The sequence below is a fragment of the Saccopteryx bilineata genome, chromosome 2 (genome assembly GCF_036850765.1).
Source record: "Saccopteryx bilineata isolate mSacBil1 chromosome 2, mSacBil1_pri_phased_curated, whole genome shotgun sequence".
Classification (NCBI taxonomy): domain Eukaryota; kingdom Metazoa; phylum Chordata; class Mammalia; order Chiroptera; family Emballonuridae; genus Saccopteryx; species Saccopteryx bilineata.
The window spans coordinates 336,155,646-336,180,783 of record NC_089491.1 but is presented as its reverse complement, the minus strand read 5'-3'; the positions used below and the strand labels follow the sequence as shown (position 1 = coordinate 336,180,783).

Here is a 25,138-nt window from a genome sequence, read left to right as displayed (position 1 = left end):
CAACCGGGGCAGCGCCCCAGCTCCTCATCTGGGAACTGGAGGTGGTGATGCCTGACCTGCCCAGCCCTCTGAGTCTTAGGGGACTCAGCTGAGATCATGTGGGCAGGAGGGCGCAGGGATCGTGGAGGGTGTGACAGGTAAGGTGGAGGTGAGGCCGGGAGCTTGACACTGTTGGGGAGGGACTGAGAGATCCTGAAGGCCCAGCCCGTTATGACTGTGGTTGACCCCCATTGCTTGTCCAGATGGCTCGATTTTATTGCGTCCTTTCCTCCCCAGAGGTGTCCCAGCCTCAAGCTGCCTTCCTCTGGGTGGGCCATGCTCCTGCTGCCTCCTCTCACCTCTGCTAACCTGGCATCATGCTTTACTCTGACGTCTGCATGTCTCCTCCAGATGTGTCATGTCAGTACAGCCCTTCTGAAGCACAGGTGCTCTGAAAGCAGGGGCTGTGCAGATGTTCCTCAGCACTGCTGTGGGGGGGTGGGGCGGCCCCCTCATCCAAAGTGCCACAGTGGGAGCAAGGGCCTGAAAGCCGTGAGGGACTCCGAAAGGACAACTGTCGTGGAAATCTGCATTAGATAGTTCTCACTTTTTGCAAACTCGCTATGGGGCTTTGGACAAGAATAGTCGATTCTCATGATTCGTGGTATTCTGTAAAGTCATCTGGAAAGCCAAGTTCGTGAATCCTGACCAATGCTCCTAGAAGAAATGCAAAGCTAGGTTCCTATGAGCCTCCAGTCATAGCATTTTTATCAACACATCAATATATCACCACATTTTATGTGTGTTTCTGTTTCAAGACACCTTAGTTCATATCTATCATTTCATTAACCTTGAACTCACAGCCAACAGCCCTATCCTCTGTGCCTGAAGGAAACAAATCTAACACATGTATTTTCTCCCGAAGAAACATTACAGCCTTCTTGCACTTAGGATCACTGGGGAACACTTCAGTTTGATACTTGGGGGCCATTATAAACAGCCGAATCACTGAGACAAAGCACAAAAAATATGAAAAACATGACACTCAATAAACCATAAAAAGGATACTTCATTTATACTGAGAGCTGAAACAAGAAGGCACAGCCATGTGGCCTCATTGGCCCTCTGCTGGGGACATCTGCTTGTGGCCACTCAAATTTTGCTCCACTCTGCTCATGTCCCGGAGCGACCTTGCAAAAACTGCAGTATCTATTTGGGGATTATGAAAAATTTTAGCAGGTAAGCAACTTCACCAGCGTGGAATCCACAAATAATGAGGACCGACGGTAGCTCCGTGTGCCAGACAGACACTTGGCATTCTTGTTTGTAAGGAGGAAGCACCAGGCCGTGTCGCAGTGGTGGCATGAAGATAAGATTAGGTAATGAAGGCTGTTAGAAGAGTCCAAGGTGCTCCTGTGGTTCAAGGTGTTCTCTGTAACCTTGGGCCTCTGGTTGTTGAAGACCCTGGTGTGGGGGACTGAGCTGATGTGCCCGGTAAAGCCCCACACCCCCAGGAGGATCTAACTCATGAGCACCCCTAGGCCAAGGCTGCCTGCCCACGTGACACTCAGCAGACCTATCCGACCTCCTCTCAGCACTGATGACCAAGGACAAGCCCCTGGCCCTCATGGCCGGATGAAAGAGAGTCGGTCCTTGTATCTTCTAAGGTGCTTGTAATCAGGATATGGTGTTAAGTTTATAGAGTGTGACACCCAGATCATAAGTGTAACAGTTTAAAAGTTTTGACAGATGCAAACCCCCAGGGAATCCCATCCCATCAAGATACACAATGTTCTCTCTTACACCTTCCTCTTTGTCCCAGTGGGCCTTTCTTCCCTAGGTCTGAAGTTCAGGTCAAAGCCAGGTACTGCCTCTCCTGATATCCCGTCTATTTTACCTTAAATAGATGCCCACTGGACAGTCCTGGGTGGGAGAGATGCATGAGGACATGGGCTGAGCAGCAGGGAAGGGAGAGGCTGCGACAGGCAGAGCAGACGCAGGAGGTCGGGGGCGGGGGGACCAGAGGGAACCTGTGGGCACTCACTCTGGGCCTCTCCATGTGCCAGGAAGGGAACGTGGTAAGACGTGCAAGGGTGTGTGTGTGTGTGTGTGTGTGTGTGTGTTGTGGGAGTGCCATGCCCACACCACAGCCCTGGCCATAGAGCTCTCACACCGACCCTGCCCCCATGTGCCAGGCCCTGTGCTGGGCTCAGGGGACCCAAGGGGACTAAGTTACACCACCTCTGCCCTGGGTCTTAGGAAGCAACCCTCTGGTCCCGGGATGGGGCAGGGGCTTGCCGTCTGCACTAAGACCAGTGCATTTGCAGGCCCACGCCACGGGCAAGCCCCTGTTGAGTGCGGCAAGGTCGAGAGGATGCCCCTTGGGGAAACCAGGGCAGAGCATCAGGAAGAGGGTTCCTTCAAGTGTCAAGGTATCTGTCACTTTTGTCAACTTTTCCCAGGGCGGTAGGAAGTAGGAGGGTGGGAACTCTAGAGGAAGGAAGGACAGACAGAGGCAGGGACAGAGGAACAGGAGGAGAGCTAGCTCGTGCGTGGTTCAGGGGCGGGCCCCTGCTCACAGGTGGCTCAGGGGCTGCAAGGCCTGTGTGTGCTAGCAGGGGCGCAGGTGGGTTCTAGACCAAACAGGCTGAATCAATGCTCCTGTAACTGACACCCTCTCTCCTGGTGCTCAGTCCCGATTGTCATGAAGAGCTGGCCAGCCAGCCCCTGCTGCACGGAGGGTCACTCTGCGGCCCCCTGCCCCATCCCAGAGACCTGCTGGTGTCTAACGGCAATGTTAGCGTCAACACCCTGGGCTTCTGTCTGCCAGTCCTGAGCCTTTATTCCCAGGGCGTTCACCTTGGGCCTGAGCCCACCTGTTCTGACTTGGGTGAAGGCGAAGGAAAGTCTGTAGCCCCGCCTGCCTCCACCTGTGCTCGGCCTGGAACCTTCCCTCCCTCTCACCACCCAGCTTGGCAGTCCCTAGGCCCGTCTTCATCTGCCCCTCCCAGGCCCGGGGAGCAGCCTGTCTTGGGCAGAGCAGGTAACGAGATCCCACAGCAGCCCCGGCAGCATGGACTGGCCCAGACATCACCTTTCTGAAGAAGGGTCTTCAGCGTCACTCTGGGAGGCTCATGTAACCCAAGACGTCAACAGGGGGAAGATTAGATCAGCTTTTATAAAGTCTCTCCCTTGCCCCCTGGTGACCCCTCCTCTTTGCAGATTTCTTCTCTTGGAAGAATGCCCTTCCTGCATGGGTTGGCATGGGACTGTTCAGGACTCACCTCTTTTATTCTTTATTTAGTTTCTGCCAAGATGGAGAGAAGAAAATGGTAGGGGAGGGGAGGGGAGAGGAAAGAGAGGAGAGGAAGGGAAGAGAAGGGAAGGGAAAGGAAAGGAAGGGAAGGGAAGGGAAGGGAAGGGAAGGGAAGGGAAGGGAAGGGAAGGGAAGGGAAGGGAAGGGAAGGGAAGGGAAGGGAAGGGAAGGGAAGGGAAAGAGCTGCTACCCAGAGCAGAGAGATGGGTTAAAACTCAGAACCTGCTTGTGGACAAACCCAGTCTGGGTTCAGTTTCCTTGGCTATAAATAGAAATGGACGAGTCATGATAGAGCCGCAGTATGAAATTTATGGGAGAGGATGTATATGAAGGCTATCATGGTGTCTGGCAGTGGCCCTGATTTCAATGACTGTGTAAGCTGAGGCTGTGGGTCGGATTCGTGGTCTTCCTCCACGGTCCTCTTCCCCTTCCTGTCCTTCCCAGAACCAGAGGGCTGTGGCTGGGTGGCTGGGACAAACCCACAGCTACGGAGTCTTCCGCCTAGGACCGTGATGGCGAACTTTTATAAAAACCGCCCACTTTTGCAATGCTGGTCAACCTGGTCCTTCTGCCCACTAGTGGGCATTTTAGCTTTCATGGTGGGTGGGCCAAACAGTGCCGCAATTGGCCCACCATGAAAGCTGGAACACCCACTAGTGGGCAGGAGGGACCAGGTTCACCAGCATTGCAAAAGTGGGCGGTTTTTATAAAAAGGTTCAGGGACCAGGTCCCTTCCCTTCCTTTCTCTTCCCTTCCCCTCCTCTCTTTCCTCTCCCCTCCCCTCCCCTACCATTTTCTTCTCTCCATCTTGGCAGAAACTAAATAAAGAATAAAAGAGGTGAGTCCTGAACCTTTTTATAAAGGGACCAGGTTCACCAGCATTGCAAAAGTGGGTGGTTTTTATAAAAAGGTTCACCATCAGGGGCCTAGGACAACTCCCACCGGCCATGCCATTTAGGAGTCTTCAGCAGCTGTGCGTGGGGCTGCCCACTGGCTATCTGGGAAAGTGCAAAGAGAACAATTTGTCCCACAGCTATGGCCAAGTGCCCCTTTAATGACATACAAACTTATTCTAAAATACAGACTTCGTAGCATGTCCCAGGTCCTGGTATCTAAGGGCTGCTTAACATTAACCTGCTAAGTCAGTGCTCTCTCCCAGGGCTGTTTGCAGAGTGACCACATGATCCTGTGGGTTGCTAGGCCCCACTCCGCCCAGCACGCTCTGCAGGTGGCACTGTGGCCTTCCCTGACTCTTTGCCTAAGAGTCATCAGCCTCTGACCCAGAGGAGAGTCCCAGCCTAGATACTAGTACATTCGAACGTTTCTCTCTATGGCTCAGTAGATACACAATGGGTTAAGGAAACTTGCTTTCCCTCTTACCCACTGCCTGCTCCCCTCTCTCCACATACACAGAACGCGTACTTGCATGGCTGAGGGTGGTAGGTCAATAATGCCATCCATGCAAGCTCTGACTGTCCCCACCAGCCTAGTGCCTTGGCTTCCTGGGGACACTGAGGGGCTGGGCAACCTCTGAGGCTCCAGACATGCACCAGCGTTCACATGCTCTGTCACCCCTGCCACCCTGGACCATGCCCAAGGGTGGCCACTGGGCACACAGCAGCGTGCTTCTCTGCACCCAAGCCCAAGGCCCTGGTGACATCAACAGACAGAAGCTCCAGGCTGTTGGATGGAGTGTGGTGTGAAAGTTGGTCAGACTGCAGCAGAGAAGTAGCTGAACGTGTTGCCAGTAATGGACGGCATCTTCCTCCTTACCAGCTGGACTGTGGAGAAACCGGACCAGCCTTCTGTGAGGCCCTTGGCTTTTTCCTCCTCCCCTTGTCATCGGTTCCTCTCGGTCCCTCTCGGTCTCTCTGCTGCTGCTCTTCTCTCCACCACCTCCTCTCTTAACTTCCCTTCAACCTCAGCCATAGTAGAAACAAAGAGGTCCAAACAGCACCACAAATAGAGGAGGGAGACAGCTCACTTCCTGTTCTCTCTGGGCAACTGTGATTTCTCTTAGAAAGAAGGAACCTCTCCAGGTCCCTGTTGCTACCTCCAGAGGTTGCGTTCAATGGATCATTCATTTGGGAAGGGGCTGAAAGGAAGCCAAGACAAGATGCCATTCTACCTGGGAGACAGGGCGAAGGCCACCATAGTGGTGGGACAGGACCACCTGGTTGTTACATAGGCCAGAACGGTACTTCATGGGCCTCCACTGACCTCCTGCACCTGCCAGTTCCCGTTCCGGTTCCCATTGAGCCCTGTGCCCTCCTCCTGCTCTGGTGACCTCGCCCACTGGGTGAGGCCAGGACACATGGTGAATCTGACATCTGCTGCTCAGTTGGCTTTGGGTGTAGAGAAGGTAAAGGGGTGGTGAGGTCAGTTGTCAGCTGCTGACAATAGAGGAAAAATTATAGTCTTGTTCTGGTCTTTGTGTTTTGAGGTTTGTCTAGGAGCAAACAAAATACTTCTGTTGAGTGCCCAGTCCCTGGGTTCCAGAATCATGACATTGAAAGGACTCACCTGGTCCACACCCTTCATATAAGAAACCTCCTACACAGCCATCTTCCTAGAAAGGCTTCTTTGACTGTCTAGCCCTCCTTCCACTAGTGCACAGATGTGACTTCCGGTTTCTGTGGGAGTTCCTGAACAGGGCAGGGACAGTGATGCTAGGAACCCCATCTCTCTCCTTTCAGGGCTCCCAGATGTGGAGACAACAACTGAAGGGCCCCCAGGATCTCCAACTTGAGAAAACGTTCCAAGTCCTCTGAACTTTTCTATTAAGCTCATTTCGGGAGCCCTACTCCCAACCCCATTTTTTCCAAACTCCTAATGTTCTAAACACAGACTCCCCAATAGTTGACTTTCAGCACTGGCCATGACCCATGTGAAATGCTAAGGCAGGGCCCCCCAAACTTTTTATACAAGGGGCCAGTTCACTGTTCCTCAGACCGTTGGAGGGCCAGACTATAAAAAAAACTATGAACAAATCCCTGTGCACACTGCACATATCTTATTTTAAAGTAAAAAAACAAAACGGGAACAAATACAATATTTAAAATAAAGAACAAGTAAATTTAAATCAACAAACTGACCAGTATTTCAATGGGAACTATGGGCCTGCTTTTGGCTAGTGAGATGGTCAATGTGCTCCTCTCACTGACCACCAATGAAAGAAGTGCCCCTTCCGGAAGTGCGGCGAGGGCCGAATAAATGGCCTCGGGGGGCCGCATGCAGCCCGTGGGCCGTAGTTTGGGGACCCCTGTGCTAAGGTGTAGGGATCTCCTGTGGGGAGACGCAAAATGTGAGTTCTGGTAACCCAGACTGTTGGACCCATGCCAGAGGGCTAGAGGGGGGCGGACCAGCCAAAGTACCCCAGTTTGGAGGCAGACCCAGACCAGACTCACAGATAGGCCTTTTTTCAAATTGAAATTGGCCTGCCTGGCCGGCAGCACTGAGAGTTAATATTTCTATCACTGTATTTAGGAATTAATTTCTAGGGAACTTAATCACCACCTTTTTCCCCCTCCCTCACCCCCTTCCTTTCCCTGTTCCTCTCCCTTCTAATTTTCCACTTGGCTAGGAACTCTCCAGCAGTGAAAGTTCAGGCTTAGGGAGGGCAGGGTAGCTGCTTCATTAGAGAGGATAATCTCATTGGAACCACTGGCTTGAATAATAACCCCTCCAAGGGGCCAGGGCCGTTGTCCCCAAGGGCTTGTAGCACCTCTGAACTGGGACTGGAGGGACAAACTGCAGAGAACGTGGAAATGAGAAGGGAGGGAAGAGAAGGTTAGGAGGTGCAGGCTCCAATTCTGGGGGCCCGGGGCACCTTCTTGGGGTCCACTTCCCGTGGGCCAGCTGCGGGTCTGTGTCTGGGGTGGACGGCAATGGTGGTGGCAGGGATGAATGTCTGAAAACTCAAAGTTATATATTGCATGTGTTGGGGCATTTTTTTAGTCGTACCTGGAAAATGGATGAATCAGGATCTGCCTTGATCTTCAGGGTGCTCCCCCAGCGAAGCTGAGGGGATGCTTTGGGAAGTCCCTGGAGCCCCATTGACAGCTGACCCCAAGAGTCATGAATTAACCCTCCACACATTCCGAGCTCTTGCCTGGGCTAATGAGAAACCACAGAAGGCCATTACTCTGACCAACCCCATAAGAGCTCGGAAGAAATTCATTTCCCCCCCTCCATTATCCTATCACATCTAAGGTCAGGTGTCTGTGCTCTTGGACATTGGCAGCCTCCACCCTCATGGGCACTGAGGGATAGTGGAAATGTCAAAACGACTCTGACACTGACCTTAAACTTGACTTTCCACTAAGAGCTGAGTTCTTAATACCGTGTGACAGCTAGTAAGAAGACCGAGCTACAGCCCAGAATGCTCTTCTCCCTTCCCTTCCTCCTGTCCTTCGAGACTCCCTCTCCCTTCCTAAGACGGAGCCTGCTACAGCCATCCTCTGTCTTTCTGTCTTTGATTTGCCCCATGGGCCAGTCTGGGAGAGATTGGTGCTTCCGCACTTGCTGCAGTTTGGCAGAGTTGGATAAGGAAGGTTGAAAAGAGATGGAGTAAAAATAGTAACATTTATTGGGGGCTTATTATGTATGAGCTGTGCCCTGTTCTAAATGCTTTCCTTGTGTCATCTGTTAATCCCCATAAGAACCGAATTAGGAAGATACAACCTTATCCCCACTTTGCAGATGAGAACACTGAGGCACCAAGAGCTTAGGTAATTTGCTCAAGATCACACAGTGAGATGGGATGTTGAAACCCGTAAGCGATAAGTGGCTTCCTTGGTGAGACCTAAATCTAGGGGAGATGAGTGGTTTGTTTGGGGTTCTCAGGAGCATGGCAGCATGCAGCCACATGAACTTGGGGGGCAGCCAACCACACAGCTAGAACTTGTCTTGAGATCCTTTGTATCCCTGGAGGAGAGATCTGGATCTCTATTTGGTAAGCCCAGGTGTTGTCTGGCCTGAAACCAGCTTCGTTTTAACTCTTTTCACAATTTAATCAAAGACATTCTCCAGACCTACTGATTGCTCTTAGAAATAGGAACTTCAAAGTTGGGGAGTCAGTGACTAATTTAAGCCTGTACCAGCTCTCTGAGTCTGCCGTTAATGGGAGTAATAACACTATTAATAGCGATGTCAGTGCCGACACCCTGGAAAAGTCCATAACATTAGCTTAATGGCTGGAGGTAATGAAGTCCTCCCAGAGAAGCTAGCCGGGTAAATTAACTTCCCAGACTTTTAGGCAGACGCCCTTGTTGCCATGGGTCTGCTGGCACGGCCGGGGAGTGCCTTGGAGACAACCACACTCAGGGCTGACCTTTCACTTCCAGGATGAAAGTCCTAGAAGGTCCTGGAGAATCCACAGGTACAATAATATTCAAAGTGCTGTTTCTTAATGGCGGGCAAATAAATAAATACATAAATAAATACATAAATAAATAAATAAATAAGGCATCGGCCTAGAGAAGAAGATTAAAAGGAATTTTTTTAATTGCCCAAAGCACACGAAAGGAACATCAAGAAGGCAGGGAAAGTGGGCTCAGGTGCCGCAGAGGGTCTGCCCCTCAAGTCTCAATCTAGAATTTTTTTGTTGTTGTTGTATTTTTCTGAAGCTGGAAACAGGGAGGCAGTCAGACAGACTCCCGCATATGCCTGACTGGGATCCACCCGGCATGCCCACCAGGGGGCAATGCTTTGCCCATTTGGGGCGTTGCTCTGTTGCGGCCAGAGCCACTCTAGCGCCTGAGGCAGAGGCCACAGAGCCACCCCCAGCTCCCGGGCCAACTTTGCTCCAGTGGAGCCTTGGCTGTGGGAAGGGAAGAGAGAGACAGAGAGGAAGGAGAGGGGGAGGGGTGGAGAAGCAGATGGGCACTTCTCCTGTGTGCCCTGGCCGGGAATCAAACCCAGGACTCCTGCACACCAGGCCGATGCTCTACCACTGAGCCAACTGGCCAGGGCCTCAGTCTAGAATTTTCAGGGAGGTCGAACACGGTGGTTAAGAGCACAGGCTCCAGAGTCCTTCTGTGTTCACATACGGGCTCTCAGACTAGCTGGTGACCTTGGACAAGTGACTGACCATCCTTTCTGCTGTGTCCAGATTTGTAAGGTGGGTTTAAAGTGTACCTACCTCACAGCATTGTTGAGGGACGTAAGTGACATAGACTCTCACGGTGCTGATGGGTGCTTGGTCACGTCCCACCAGGAGTGCATTTTTCGGGATTGCTTTTCAAGCTAAGGCCATCCCTTGTGTCCCTGTGTCCCCCTTTCTTTCTGCAGTCAGCCACGTTCAGGGATCTCTCCTGTTTGCTAAGTTTACCTCTCGGATTCTCCACTCCCAGTCTCTTCCTCCCACTGAGGCCACAGGCGCCCTCCTGTCCCCACCGTGACTGGAGGGGAGGCCCCTGCAGCGTTCCCTCATGCCTGAGAGCCACCCCAGGGGCAGCGCTGCCGTCCAGGTTCCCCCACACCTCACCTGTCTGCTCCTTGAAGCAAGTGTTCCCTCCTCAATGTGGCCTTCCCCACATAGGCTCCGTGTCCCTGAATGGCCCATTTCTTACCGAGCTCCTTGCCCAGTGCTACCTCCTGCCCCACAACAGCCCTGATGCCCACCTTCCTCTACGAGTCTACTCCCTTTCACCCAAGGAGGCCCGCCACCCAGCAGTGACAACCCTGCTGTTCCACCTTATGTCAACTTGTCCCTCTGAGGACGCCGCTTCCCCTCACCCCAGAGCAGGGGCAGTAGTCCAGTCTCCAAATCCTGGTCGCTCAACAATGCGCCATTTTCACAAGGCTTGTCTGACTTGGATTAAACGCTGCTCGCTGAAACTTGGGTACCTCCCTGCGGGGAACTCCCCCTGCAAGGCAGGGGTGGCCCTGACCCCGCAGAGAGTTCCAAGCACCTTCCCCATGTGTAATGCGTGCATTTGGATGAGAGTTTTATGAGCATCGTTCAGGAACTCCCATCAGTTAAGTCTGTAAGATCCCAGGTCACCCTGGATGTGGTCCACCTGTGACACAGCATACTTTGAACAGCAGAGGACACTGAGTAATAATAGCAAACCCTCTGTGGCAGTTGCCCCGTGCCATGGAGCTAGGATTTCGATCCAAGGCAGTCTGGCTCTGGAACATACTTTGAACTAGTGCACTCTGCTCCTTTGATCCTTCCTTGTCCCCCTCCCATCCACCTGCCTCTGTCTCCCGTCTGCTGGCCACGAGGATCTCAGGGGACTCCAAAATAAATCAGGCACGCTTGCTTTCTTCTTTCGAGCCGCTCACACGTGGCCAGTGAGGGCTGTACTCTGCCCAATAACTGTCACATAATCTAAGATGTTCTAGATTGTAGGAAAGTCCAAAGTGCTCTTAACTTGGCCTGGAGTGGGGAAGAGTGTGTGGGGGGACAGGTGCATAATAGTTGAACCGTGTCTGAGGGTAGATAAAATGTTGGGCAGGGGGAAGCTAGAGAGAAGGCTACCCAGATAGATGAACCGACATACACAAAGACAAGGAAGTCTGAAAGAGTATAGATATTACGTACGTGGACCGAACAAGGCTCAGTTTGCTTAAGGAGTAGGGAGAGTGACAAGGGCCAAGGATGAAGTGAGGAGGCGAAATAGACGGGACTTTGGGATTCTGTGTGAGTGAGAAGGCAGTGAGGGGACTTGAGGATGATTCCCAGGTTTCTGCATTTGGCAACTGGTGACACGAATTACTATCTTTGTTTAAACTCAGGCATGACGGGGGGCAAGGGGGCCAGGCTGGAGGAAAGGAGGCCAAAAGTTCAGTACTGGGCCAGCTGAGTTTGGACCCGTCCTGGGAGCCACCGGCAGTGACCGGCCTCTGTGCCAGCCCCTCCCCGGAGCAGGCACCTTCTCCTGAGCCCCGTCTTGGTCTCTGCGGCAGGTGCACCCGGAAGGAGCGCTGTGAGCGGTCCAGGGAGCCCCACAGGTTCGCCTCTGAGATGAAGCAGTGTGTCCGGCTGACCGTCCATCCCAGCAACATCTCCGTGTCTCAGTACAACGTCCTGGTAAGGGCAGGAGGAGCAGGGTCCAGGGATATAGGAAGACCCCTCTCCTCACCAGAAGGGCTGCAGCCTAGTGCCCCTCGTGATGGCTGGGCCCAGCCTGGCCAGCAGAGCAGTTTGAGAGCAGGACCAGAATATCAAAGAAGGTGTCCCTGGGAATAGAGGAGGGGACCACACAGGAATGTGGGGGAAGAGGCTCTGTGCAGAATGGGTGGAAAGACAGAGACAACCGTGATACCAGAAATGACTCAAATGGTGACCAAGGGAGGGAGGGTTTGGGGACAGTGTCTTTATCTATAGATGGGAAAGATGTGTGCTCAGAAGGAGACGGGTAAGATGGCCCCACTCTTGCTCTGGGCACTTAGTGGTTGGTGTCGCCATTGTTCCAAAGTTGAGGACAATGGGAGAAGACCCTGCTCTGCAGTACCTCAGTCCTGTCCACCTTTCTTACTACATACAAATCCCCGAAACGTCCAGCTTCCCGGGGCCACGTCGGTTCATATGTGATGAAGTTCCTTTTGTCCCTGTCTCTCTATGTCACTTGACCTTCCTGTGCGCTCTTGCAATAAATTGGGTCTCTTTTGCTCTATATGAACACTGCCTTGTGTTTCTCTCTTTTCTTTCTCTCTGGTCTCTCCTGTTCTCTCTCTTCCCTCCTTTATCCCCTACCCTGCTTTCTCCTCAATTTCATTTCGCTCCCCTTGCCTCCCCTGCCGGCTGCTCACAGCTGGTCCTGGAGACATACAACGTCCCGGAGCTGTCAGCCGGCGTCAACTGCACCTTTGAGGACCTGTCAGAGATGGATGGGCTGGTGGTCGGGAATCAGATCCAGTGCTACTCCCCCGCGGCCAAGGAGGTGCCCCGGATCATCACGGAGAACGGTGAGAGGTCCCCAGAGGCGGGGCGAGGTGGCGTGGCCTTCTTACTGCCTGCATGAGAACTCAGGACAGATGGGGGGATGGGGGAGCCTTCAGGAGGGGAGGCTCAGAGGAAGGGGTGTGGGTTGGTGGGTGTGTTACAGGAAGAGGGAGATGAGGTGCCCTTTGTTGTCCTTGGAACTGATTGTTGAAACCAGGTGAGGTTCCAGGAATCAAGCTCAGGCTAGGTGAGGAGCAGCTGCAGAGGTTGGGTAGAGGGCAAGGCCAGAATAGCATCAGAGATGCCAGTCAAGTTCAAGGCTATACTGGGAAGTGGGAGGGCTGTCACACAGGGCCAGTGGAGGAGGGGATGGGGCTGGGGGGGGGGGTTCTTACCCTGCCTGCCCTGCTGGACCGCGGGACCACTGCACCCGATCCCACCCCGCCCTGCTGGACCGCGGGACCACTGCACCCGATCCCACCCTGCCCTGCTGGACCGCGGGACCACTGCACCTGATCCCACCCTGCCCTGCTGGACCCCCGGACCACTGCACCCGATCCCACCCTGCCCTGCTGGACCGCGGGACCTCTGCGCCCGATCCCACCCTGCCCTGCTGGACCGCGGGACCACTGCACCCGATCCCACCCTGCCCTGCTGGACCCCTGGACCACTGCACCTGATCCCACCCTGCCCTGCTGGACCGCGGGACCACTGCACCCGATCCCACCCTGCCCTGCCTTCCCAGAGCTGCCTGTTCGCAGCCAGCTGCACGGGGAGCGACGGGGGTGGACAGAGGCCCAGTGCTGGTTAGGGGCAGGCCTGGCCTGGGCAGACTGATGCCATGTTGGCCCTCCCACCGGGGCTTGTCACATTTGTTCCGAGCTGATTGATTAATGAGGCTCTCGGGAAAGGCGCAGAACCCGGCTGGGAGGGGGGGGGTCTGGGTTAGGGCTGTGAATTAAACATGGGCTCCAGCTCCTCCCCGTGCCCGCTGAGGATTCCAGGGACGCCCGCCCGCATGGAGCCCCCCAGAAGAGGGGCTCCAGAACAGGGTCTCTCCTTACAGAGATGTAAAATAGGCACATGTGCGCGCACACACGTGCAAACCCCCCTGCGTCGTTTGTGGCAGCGTTAGGGAGGGGCCACACGGTTCTCCTGGAAGCTAGTCAGTGCGTTTGTGATTCTGAGTCTGGTGTGGTCACCGTGCATGGGAACGAATGCAAATTTAAATACCTGTCAGAGAGAGAGAGAGAGAGAGAGAGAGAGAGAGAGAGAGTGTTGTACACTGAGGAGCTGACAAGTGAATGAGGGGCGGGTGCCGGGGTACCACGTGGCAGGGGGAATAGAGCGTACTGTCTTCCGTGACTGCTCTTGGGGTTGTCCTGGGACCGGGTTGCTGAGTCAGAGACCTGTTAGAGCTGAAAGCACTCTCTCCCGAGGCCCAGTAGGCTCCCCGTTCCCAGGGAGCATAACTCTCGGTGGGACCCTGACATGGGGTCTTGCCCTCCCCCTGACCTTGTGGCCGGCTCTGCCCCACAGGGGACCACCATGTCGTCCAGCTGCAGCTCAAGTCAAAGGAGACAGGCATGACCTTCGCCAGCACCAGCTTTGTCTTCTACAACTGCAGTGTCCACAACTCGTAAGTGCCCCCAGCTTCACTCAGCTCCCTGTTCCTGGGGTCAAGGTTCATCCTGAAGAGAGGAACCCACCACTGTTCACAAGGAGTGGCCACCTAGAGGCCCTGTAAGGAGGCCTCTTTCAGCCCCAGAAGCAGGTACCCCAGTGCCCACGGGGTTGATGGAAAGAGGCTGGAATGAGCAGCGTGAGACCCTATGGGGTGGGGAGCTCCAGATCTTGAGCTCCTACATCTTCTCTGGCATAAATCCGTCTAACCTGCTGCACTTCCCACCATGTGTTCAGGAGAGGGGCACGTCTCACCTACAGAATGGAGCAGTCAGGCTGGACAAGGGGAGGGACCTGAGGAGGGAGAGACGCCCCACGTCCCGGTGAGGGCGGGTAGTCGGCCAAGTCCCCAGTGCTCAGCTCTGCACAGCGCCCTTCAGGCTGGGCCGGGACTCAGGCTGGGAGGCTCAGGGGGAACTGCTCTGGTGGAGAGTTGAGGGGGCCTGAAACCCCTCTGTCTAAGATAAGAATTCCTCATATAGTCTCTGACAGAGTCCATGGGACCCCCAGGGTTCCACAGAGCACAGTTTGAAAGCAGTAGAAACGGATCGCCAAAAACCCTTCTTGCGTTCATACGCAGTTCTGTTTCCCTCTCCACACAGGACGAGCTAGTTGACATAACCACAGACATCTCTGGACAGTGGAACTTTGGGGTTTCGCTACCTGGTTATGGCAGCTGTTGAGTCTGAGCTTGGCTATCTTAGGGGTCCCAAGTAAGAGGCAGCCAAACCTCCCCGCCAAAAACAAGTGCTTCAACACTGAAAATCTTTCTGCTTCTTCCCACAGAACTCCCCATGGTTCTACCATTTGGTAGCCTATCCTTCACTCCCCATTTGCCCCATAAGATAGCACAGTAGTAGATAAAATCATGTGTGAAGTTTTCCTTCCATCTGTAACGTGGTTGTGAGCATGTACTACGTGCAAAGCCATGTGTTAGTCATTAGACAGGTAATTCAAAATTAGTGGGACACAACGACTCAATCCCTGCCCTGCAGGGGTCCTACCCAGTGGATTAGTAGATGAACTGGACAGTGAATAAGTGACATATAACACAGCAAGGCCAGTACTGTCCCCAGAGACAGAAACGAAAGGACTGTTAGGATTAAGGCCCAGTCTGACCAACTCTCCATTGGTCAAAGAAGGGTGAAGAAACGGCCAAGTAGAAGAAGGAGAAATGGTACTCCCAGCAGAAGGAGAGTATGGGGAGAACCTGTTCATGGCTGAACCACCAAACACATGTGCAGACACAGCCCGGGACACCAGGGAGGGCTGAGCCTGCACGGCAAGCCATGTGGGGTTTACCCTTTGGAAGAAGGAACCATTTTGGGTTTTTAAGCAGGAAGGAACTTTCATAAAGTCACCTTTGTTTCCTGGAGGTGAAGTATAGGGGTGGGGTTGCCATCCCATGGAGATTGCAGATACAGAACATTCTTCCGCCAGGGTGGGTCCATGTGGGTGCTTGTCAGATGAAACCCTGGAGTCAGTTTGAACTAAAACTGAATTTTTTTGTTTGCCCTAAATCTTGTGGGTGCTCTGGACAAGCCCCTCTACTCCAGGCTTTATTGTTCCCCAATTCAGCAAAAGAGGATGCCGTCCTGTGGACATGGAAGGTGGTTGATAGGGCCCTTGGGGACCGGGATTGTCTACCTGAGTGAGAGGGAGGAGGCCAGAGAGTCGTGGCTGGCTAAGGGGACTCGAAAAGAAAAGGGATGGATTTGTATAGGTGTGCTTTTCCTGAGTGTTTGGGGACATCAAACATTAAAAAGTATTTTCTTAGACCCTAGAATCTTAGGCTCTCTGCTTTGGGTTCACCCAGGTTTTATGATTCGCACCCCTTCCTTTCCCGTGCGCAGGTGCCTGTCTTGTGTGGAGAGCCCATTCCGCTGCCACTGGTGTAAATACCGACATGTCTGTACCCATGACCCCAAGACTTGCTCCTTCCAGGAAGGCCGAGTGAAGCTGCCTGAGGTAGGTTCCAGAAGCCAGAGTGGTGAGTGCTGCTTGCTGTGAGCATGGGCCCCCAGGCAGGCCTTCCCTGAAGAAGAGAAAACAAAGGCAACACCCACAAGGCCACTCGCTTCTCCCCAACCCATACTCTTAAGGGACCGTGTTATGACAGCAGTAAATAAGCAAAGCTCTGCTCTGGGACCCCTGGGCCCTGGGTCAGACTTGGAGGTTCAGTTCCAGACAAAGGTGCATTCCAGGTCACCCCTGCCAGGTGAGCTGCATGTGTCCTAGAAATAATTGGAAGCACACCACGGAACTGTGTGCAGACTCCTCAGCTGTCCCTCAAAACACTGTGTACAGAGCAGAACTGAGATTAAAAAAAAAAAAAAGTAAAGGGAAGAGAGGAAGAAGAATGAAAGAACGGTCAGCTTAGTCAGAGCAGCAGTTCTCAAAGCGTGGTGCCCAGACCAGCGTCATCAGCACCACCTGCACAGCTGTTAGAAGAACAAAGCCTCTGCTCCACCTCAGCCAGCTGGACAAGAATGTCCAGGCCGGGACACGGTCCAGTCCGGGAAGCACTCAGGTGGAGTTGGGCTCCGTGGCCAAGAGGCTGTGTTTCTATTCCCTCCTAAGCTTTATTCTTATCCTTCAAAACTACGCATTGCCATTATAGAAATACTCCACGCCCGTGTTGTTAACCTTCTGTAGAATGTAACTTTTTGAGCTAGGACTTCAAACGTAACAGGTATAAAAATGCTTTGGTGAAGTCCGCTGTTGTTCAAATGTGTGGTGCTTGTGTGACTCCCACCATTAGGCTGATAGTCCTGGAAAGCATGGGTGCTTTAGAATGCTGTGGTTTAGAACACTTGTGTATATTATACAGGAGAAGGGGCTGTGGGAGCCCCCAGACATAAGACCCTCCCTGTCTATGGCTACTCTAGACTCACAATCTGGAAAAGACACCTGAGCAAAGGCTGTCCCTTTATAGGGAAAAGGAGGAAAGAGGTTACATCTTGGCTTTAAAGAGGAGAGTGAATCCAATGTTTGGGTCAGGTCTCTGATCTTTAAGACAGAACGGGTGTAAAGCTAACAGGATGAACATGGGATTGGCAGCCAGCAGGCACACCCTTGGCATTAAGACCCAGTAAAAGGCGGGACAGTCTCCTGGGCCCAGGGCAGGGGCAGAGGGGCTGGTTCACTCACCAGGACCAGGGGCGGAGAGCTTTAGGGAGCAACTTCTTTTTATTTTGTTCAGAAACCTGTCAGTTATTATTTGATGGGAGCAGAGACAAAGAGGTTCTCAGCCTCCCTCCAGCTGTTCGGACCAGGGTGTCTGGCAGAGGGTCGGTGGGTGGAGAGGTCTAGGAATGAAGTGGAAGCAGAAACGATTGAGCTAGCCGGTGGATTTCAAAGACCCCTAATCATTTAATTACCCTGAAGGAGGTTTTCAAATCTCTCTACTTTTTTTCTTTTTTGTGTGTTTGCTGCTCTTGTCCCAAGTTTCTTTCTTTTAACTATATAAAAGGAACATGCATCTGCTGCTCAGAAAGATGGAAAAAATGAGCTAGAAGGGAATGAAACAAGAGCCTACCACGTCTCCCAGTGTCATTCAGGGGTCACTGTGGAAGAATGATGTCTTCCAGGGCCCAGACAGCAAGCTGGGCACGACACCCGATCCGTCCCTGATGCTGGCAAAGGCTGTTGGGGATTCATAGACCTCAGAGGACTTGGCACCAGGACCCCCAGGAAAGGGAGAGGCCTGGAAGAGCATGGCTAATGGAGGGATGAGGAGATGGACTAACCCACCATGGCCGAACTTCAAGTCTTTCCATGTCGCATGAGCCGTTTTATAGCGAGTCAGGCAGGCCATTGCAGTGGGAGGCTCCAGCATCATTTGGAGTCACCATGCCTCCCTTATCACACTACTGAATAAACTTGACTTTGGCTCTTCTTTATCTTAGATACTTATTTATTCTAAGAGAAGGAAGTGTTAAGGCTGTGCTTCCGATCCAGGCTTGTAGGCTACCTTCTGTTCAGCTCAATTCTAGGACCATGTTGAATATAACATAGAGGACAAGCCAGCGTTGACCAGCTCATGGTGGTCACTGTAGCAGCATCTTCCTGGAGAATGTACCAAAGGGAGAAGAAGTAGACCATTGACCGATCCAGCCATTCTGGGCCAGTGGAAGGAGGTTATTGTCCTCAGAGCTTAAAAGAAAGTCCCTGGCTATTAGGGAAATACAGTGCATTTTTTTTTCTTTTATGTTGTTGTCTCTTTTTCTATGTTTTTGTTTCTGGGAAGAGATAGGAACAGAAATAAGGGGCAACAAAGACAATCACACATTTAAAACGTAACTTGGGGGAAACTTCCAGTGCTACCTAACAGAGACTCCCTCAGCCTCAGGCCTGCAGCTCCACAGACATCCAGGTGCAAACCTACCTGCTTGGAATGAAAGTGAGATCCAAGCCCAGGGATGCTTCTGGAAGTCCCTGGGTTTTCATTTCCTTTTAACTCTTGGGCATGAGGATACAGACAGGGTTTTTTGGGGGGTTTCTCATCAGGAGGGCTGCCACCAGATGGCTTTCCACCCCCCACCCCCACCCCCTGCCCCATCTCGTCCTCCCAGAAGGCTTTCACCAGTGCCCCTTCCGGTTTCAACACTGGCTTTGTTGACTACGACCAGGGACGTTGAATTACCTTTTTTTTTTCTTTCCTGAACAAAGAGTGCCTTCAGGTGACCTTACAGGTCTGGAACAGAGGACTGGTCCATCATTGTCGTTATTATATTACCAGTGTGTATTCTAAAACAATTACAATGACGAGGAATAGAATGCCCAGTAACATACGTTGTTGACAGTAACTATATTCCAGTTACAAGGAATGATCTTGTTTCAGCTAATGATGGCCTTGTGGGAACGACCCTGGGTCCTTAGATCAGCTGCCAGACCCTGGGCACCACAGAGAGGAGGGACAGGGCAGCACGGGCAGGCTGGAGGGAGGAGAGGGTCTTGCGCTCCCAGCCCCGTTCTTCTGGCATCAGCTGCAACTCCTTGCTTCCCAATGGGATGGCCTTTCACCAGGGCAGCCACGAACACGGCCATGCCTCACCGCTACCAGCAGGAGGAGCTGCTGGTCCCGCGTGCCTTTGGAATTCCCAGGCTCCTCCACCTGCTGACCTGAACACCCCGTCGGACCCCCACACACCTAATAGCAGTGATCTTTAGGAAACAAAGACAAACCACCACGGAAAAGCAAACTCCTTGGCAACACTGTGTCCTTGGTGGACTCGTTTACTGCGTTTTTCATCTAAACCGGAAAGCAAAGAGCCGCTGCTGCCGCTTCGGTCTCCGGGTGCCAGACTGCGCGGTCTTTGCCGGGAAGTCGAAGCACATCTAGCCCACAGGGCACGGGCTCAGAGAGCAGGTTCCCGTGGCCCCTCTCTTCTTGAAGTTCAAGCAGAATTGACTCCAGAGAACAGTTGTAAGATCAGAAGAGGCAAAATGAATTCTATTTGATTTCCAAAGCTGTGCTTGAAAGGTTCTCCCCACCTCCCTTACCACCCTGCCACCCCTGAGATGACATCTGCAGTCAGAACGGATGTCACGGCCTCTGCCAACCCCAAGGGTCAGTCCCCTCTGGGGCTGAAGAGCTGGCAAGGCGAGGAAGGTGCTACCCCCTGGACTGCTGCCTGCTTGCCCCTGGTGCTGAAATAGGCCCCATGCCCTCAGACGGGGCAGGCCAAGGGCACTTACGTCCCAGCCGGACTCGTGGGAAATCAGGGGAGTCCATCCCATCCCACCTTATAGAGGAGTCAGTCCTGGCACCCAACCCAGAGGAACAAAACCACCCTTGCCATGCGCTACATCCTCTTTTGAGGAAAACAAAGCCAAACCAGCTAAAAGCACTTGCTTCTAACCCCGCCCAGCCCCCACTCCAGGTATTCCATTACTGGGTCGCCATTTCTCCAGACAATTGCACTTTCCATCAATCTTGTCCGCCCCGCCCCCCTTGAGGTTATGAGTATTTCCTTTCTGTATTATTACTTGGCCCTCTCCATAAACCAGCCCATCGTAGATCATGCTAATGGTGTTATAAACTTGGGGAACAGCGAGAAAATATATGGCGCGTTACATTTTCATATTGGGCACCACAGGTCTGAGAAGGTGAGTGTAAATTTGGAGGGGTTGGTTGGGGCTAGCGCTGGCTTGTCTTTGGAATTGATGGGGGCTGAGGTGACATGGAAGGAAAAGGTGACCTGCAAACCTCTGATTCCAGAGCTGCCCCCACACGCGACCCCAGCCCAGCTCTCCCCGCCCCCCACAGCGCCACAGTTCCCAAGCTCTGCTGTAACCACAACCAGGAGAATTAGAGCCTCATCCTGTAACCCCACGGGGGGCTGTAAATCTATAAGCCTGCCACCCCCTTCCCCAGGCAGCACCAGCCCTGAAGGCAGGCTTTCTCCTCCCAGCTCGGTAGCAGTCTTTATGTCCTTGTTCAATTATTTAAATATGCAATGAAACCTCCGTAGGAAGCAGCCATTGGCATGCTGGGCATGGTAGACACAGAAGCATCCCTTTTGCTTTCATACTCTGCCTTGGCATGGCGTTCTCAATTAGCAGTGCAGTCTTTACTTCTGCACGCCTGTCCTGGAGGCCAAGCTGTGCATGGGGCTGGACAGGTGACCTGCAGCCCCCTGGAGCTGTCTCCTGCAAGACAAGACGTTGAAGATTTTCTTATGCTTCAAGCCACTGCCACTCCCTACCCTCAGTCTGTCCTTACAACTGCAGGATGTAGCCATAGGCAAAGCAGCCTCCAAGGGACACTGTTTCTTGCCAAATGCATTTGTCTTCAAATAATGTTGCTAAATGCAGGCATTTTCCATCCCCCAAGAGCTGGCCCTTTCAAATGATAGTTCAGAGAAAAACCTTTCTTGGACAGAGAAGGGAAGTGTGTTTCTGAGGAATTCCATGAGGGGACTGGGTAATGATCGGGGATGAAAGTCAGTTAGGTGATCAGGTGTAAATATTTTTGTTCGCTGTCATTGTGGGAACAGAGTGAGGTGACTGGCATCCGTGGTTTCTTTATCGTGAACATGGTGGGGGGATCCCATGTGTTGTGCTAGGAAATGAGAGCACACGGGGACATACGTGTCAGGGGACGGAGGGGGCGAGTGTTCATGGATTGAATCCTGTACTCCTTGTACCATGTTAACCGTGTTCACTGGGTCCTCACAGCATCCCACTGTCTACCAGAGCCAAATCTGCCAGCATGATGGGACAGGTTGCAACATACCAGGTACTATAATATTAAAATACAGCCCCCCCCCAGGAGGTAAGTTGCCATTTCCAGGAGGCCCACCTCCCTGACAAGTCCCCTGGCCCCTCCAACATTCGTCCAGTTGGTCAGTATTTTGAATTCCACACTTGGACCTAGTTCAGCGGCCATTGTCATCCCTATTTTAGAGATGGGAAAGCTGAGCTTCAGAAAGGACGTATAATGACTGTCCGAGGTCATCTATTGGGTTAATAATAGAACTGAGACCATAAAAATCATCTAACCCAAACCAGCACCAGGGGGTCTGAGGGACCTGCCCAAAGTCACGTGGTTAGCTGGTAGAGGTTTTCTGTCTCAGAATGTGTGAGATATGCTGCTTCAGGATGTCACCTCCCAGAAGAGGGGATGGCTGTTAGGAGAGCAGTGGACAGAAGTGGGACCTCCATACATGTCCCTGTTGTGTTTGGGAGCTTAGGAACTATTGAAATTGTCAGACTCCCCGTAAGATCTGAAGCCAATAAGCTGGACAGCAGAAACTGATGGGTGTTCATGAAAAAGACTCAGGCTGGAGCAGGGGCGATGGGTCCCTCGGAAATGAGGCTGGAAAAGCGAGTTGATGAGGGCCACGGCCCAGCCTGAGCTGAAGGGAAAATCCAGGGAAAGCAAACATTTGTTGAGTGCCCCCCTGCTCTGTCCAGATACTTTATATATGGTGGTTCATGGAATCCCCCAAATGTCCTTTGGAAGAAGAGTTGTTAATCCTCATGCCTACCTATGTCAAGCTATGATAGAGCCCCTTCAAGACTCTGAAAAGAGCAGGAGGCAGGCAAACCTGCACTCAAAGTTACTCAAAGATTCTCCATCTAGGTTCTTTCTAGTCCAGGAAGCTCAAAGGGGAGGATGAGGTCTGGATGACCTGAGCTCACGGACCATGGTGGGAGGGACCAAAACCTGGCTTCCTCCATGAGTCTCAGGGAAACGTGGAGGTGTCTGAGATTTCCCAGGAGCGTTAGACTTAGAGGTGGTTTATGCGTGGGGTCTCAGTATGAGGGAGGACAGGGTATGGGAAGCTGGACGGAAGAGGAAGGGGCAGCCTGGTGCCAACGGTGCCTTCATGCCTTGTTGCCTAGAGAAGAAGTGCCATTTTACATTTCAATTAAGAGGCATACCAGGGTCAATCAGCCGTGCCACCAGTGGAAAATGGACCCAGCCCAGCCCTGGGCCTCTCCAATTATTATTAATGAACTTACTCTCTGAGCTGCCAACCTTTTTATATGCAAACTAAGGCTAGATGGGGCCACGGGCAATCAGGACTCATTAGAGAACTCGTAACAACCTCAGTGAGAATCTTGCAGGGGGAGAGAGAGGCTTATGCTTCAGACTCTACCCTGTACTACAATCAGTCCAACCCCCAGGCAAGGTTCCCGGCCACTTCCAAGCTCGCTAGTCCTGCTGGTCCCAGAGAGAGCCTTGCTGAGCCAGGTGGCTGCGCCCTCCAGTAGGGACTGACCTCTAACAGGAAGGGGAGGGAAGGCGGTGGATTGGCATCGAAGTTCGTCAGCGGCCGGCACACCTGCTGACACCAAGCCATTATTTTGCCTTCTCCTGCCTCAGTTTCTCCTTGGCAAAGTAGAAGTGATCTGTCAGGTTGGTTGAGAAGACTCAGACTCTAGACCCCTTCTGCACACCATTCACGAGCAGCAACGTTCTGTGGTGAGCTGCAGAAGAGAGTCCAGCAGCTCTGGTCTGACTGTAGATGCAGCCATAGACCCGGCTCCCCCATGCAGGTGTGGACATGGCAGGAGGGTCAGGCTCATGCATGCTGCAGGGGAGGAAGGCTGCCCAGGGCTTATAGAGTGAAGAGTGGAGTCAGGACCCGCCTGGACCCTCAGCTCACAGCTCACAGCTCCTGGATTCTCTCTCTTGGTTCTCCAACATCACACACCCCGCTTCAGTCCTGACCATCACCCTTTCCACAGAATCGCTTTTGTCTTCTCTGTGACCTGTACTCTTATCTTACTGGAGGGCAGAGGGCAGTGGAGACAAGGGCGCAGGATGGAGCGACTACAACTTTCTCCCCCTGCAGGCCTCCGAGTCTCCGCAGACCCATCTCTCCAGAGCCTCGGGCCACAGGCTGGGTTTAGGCCCCGTCCTCACCCCTCGCCCCTCCTAATGCCTGCCTCCCTGCTGCTCCTCTTTAACTGTGGTGAAATAAACACATCAAACTTCCCATCTTGGCCAGTGTTTAAGGGTGCAGTTCAGTGCTGTTAAGTACATTCACATTGTTGGGCAATCTCCACCATCCATCTCCAGAACTTTTTTATTTTCCCCGGCTGAACTCTGTCCCCATTAAATGCTAACTCTCTGTTTTCTTCTCCTCCGGAAACCACCGTTCTGCTTTCTGTGTCTATGAATTTAACTATTCTGAGGACCTCATATAGGTAGAATTGTGTTACATTTGTCCTATCATGATTGGCTCATTTCACTTAGCATAATGTTTTCAGGGTCCACCTGTGTTGTAGAGTGTATTAAAAATTTCCTTCCTTTTTAAGGTAGAATAATATTTCGTTGTATTATATATCACTCATCCACTGATGGGCAGTGGGGCTGGTTCCACCTTTTGGCTATCATGAATAATGCTGCTCTGAGCACGGGGGTGCCAGTCTGAGTCCTTGCTCTCCTTTCTTCTGGGCACACACCCAGGAGTGACTGCTGGGTGTGCTGCTCCTCTCCTACCTGCTCTTCAGGATAAAAGTGGGTGGCCTGGGGGAAGCAAAGTGGGTTTGTTTAATGGCCCTGGGACACCCTTAAGGCAAGGCTGCAAGACGATCAGGCAGGACAGAGCTGGGGCTACCCCTAATCATGGCATCAGGACTGGTTAGAGCTAAATGGGTCCTTGGCTTCCATCCAGTTGACAGATAAGGAACTTGAGTCTCCACATGGGAGGGGACACGCTTAGGGCTCCAGAGCTCAATGGAGCTCAGCAGACACTGGAGCTCACAGGCGTTCTCCCTCCCAGCTATCATTGACAAGAGGGGCTCATATCTGCTTTCAGACCCAGGAGGGACAGTGCCAAGTTACCTGGTCACCTGAGCCCCCTCCCGTCTTCCCCCACAGCCTCCTGTCTGCCTTCCTTGCTGGGGAAGGGTGCCGGGCTGAGGGGCAGGGGCTGCCAAGGGGCAGCATCCTCAGCAAGGGTGTGGCATGCCGTGCTTTTGATGCCCGACTTGCCCAGAAGACGTGCCATAGCAAGAGGACTCTTGGGGGAGGTAGACCTGACACAGGGTGCCCAGCTCTGCTGGTATTTACAGAAACCCTCACTCTGCCCATGCCCAGCAGCCTGGAACACTGACTCTCTCCCACCCAGCTCCTGTAAATCTATAGAAACGAGCCAGCTTCCACCTCTCTGCTGGGCGGAGCAACCACACTCTTTTAATGACCCCGCTCTCTCCCGGTCCTCCCAGGCAGAGCTGGCCGCCCAGGGAAAGGGGCCCAGCTGTTCACTTCCTCCCTCCACAGAGGTCCTCTGGGCCCTGTTCCGCCCGGGCTTGAGCGTGCTCACTGCTACCATCTGGTCAGCATGTATCTGCTCTGAGGGCCATTCCCCTAGGCTCTGGCCACCCCCAGGGTTAAGTCAGAAGCTTTTGGATGTAAAAGGTCTCTGGGCCCATTCCAGAACATTCCCAAATGCTGGGCTCAGCCCATGGGTGGAAGGTCCTGCTGGACTCTACTGTTCTGGTCCAGATTCATGGTCCAAAGGCACTGGTCAAGGCTCTGCCTCACTGCTGATCTGTTCCCCTGGTCCCCTCTGTCCCAATGCTCGGCAACCTGGGACTGAGGCAAAGGGGCCGGCAGCCCAGAGTAAGACGGGACACCCTGCCAGCAGCGTCCATCTCTGCTAGGGTTCAGGGGCTGCCAGGAGGAGGCCGCCAGGAGTGTCAGAGTCTGAGTACACTGCAATGGAACATGAAAAAGCAGGGACAGGCCCTGGCCGGTTGGCTCAGTGGTAGAGCATCGGCCTAGCGTGCGGAGGACCGGGGTTCGA

General features: G+C 53.0%; 1 protein-coding gene across 1 annotated transcript in view; it reads left to right on the top strand.

The window, feature by feature from the left end:
- PLXNA4 (plexin A4) overlaps window positions 1-25,138 on the top strand; it is a 417,067-nt gene that overhangs the window by 313,496 nt on the left and 78,433 nt on the right. The window contains exons 6-9 of the mRNA XM_066262319.1: window positions 11,210-11,333; window positions 12,058-12,211; window positions 13,728-13,827; window positions 15,725-15,839. Coding sequence (XP_066118416.1) covers window positions 11,210-11,333; window positions 12,058-12,211; window positions 13,728-13,827; window positions 15,725-15,839 — 493 coding nt within the window. The remainder of the gene's footprint in view (window positions 1-11,209; window positions 11,334-12,057; window positions 12,212-13,727; window positions 13,828-15,724; window positions 15,840-25,138) is intronic.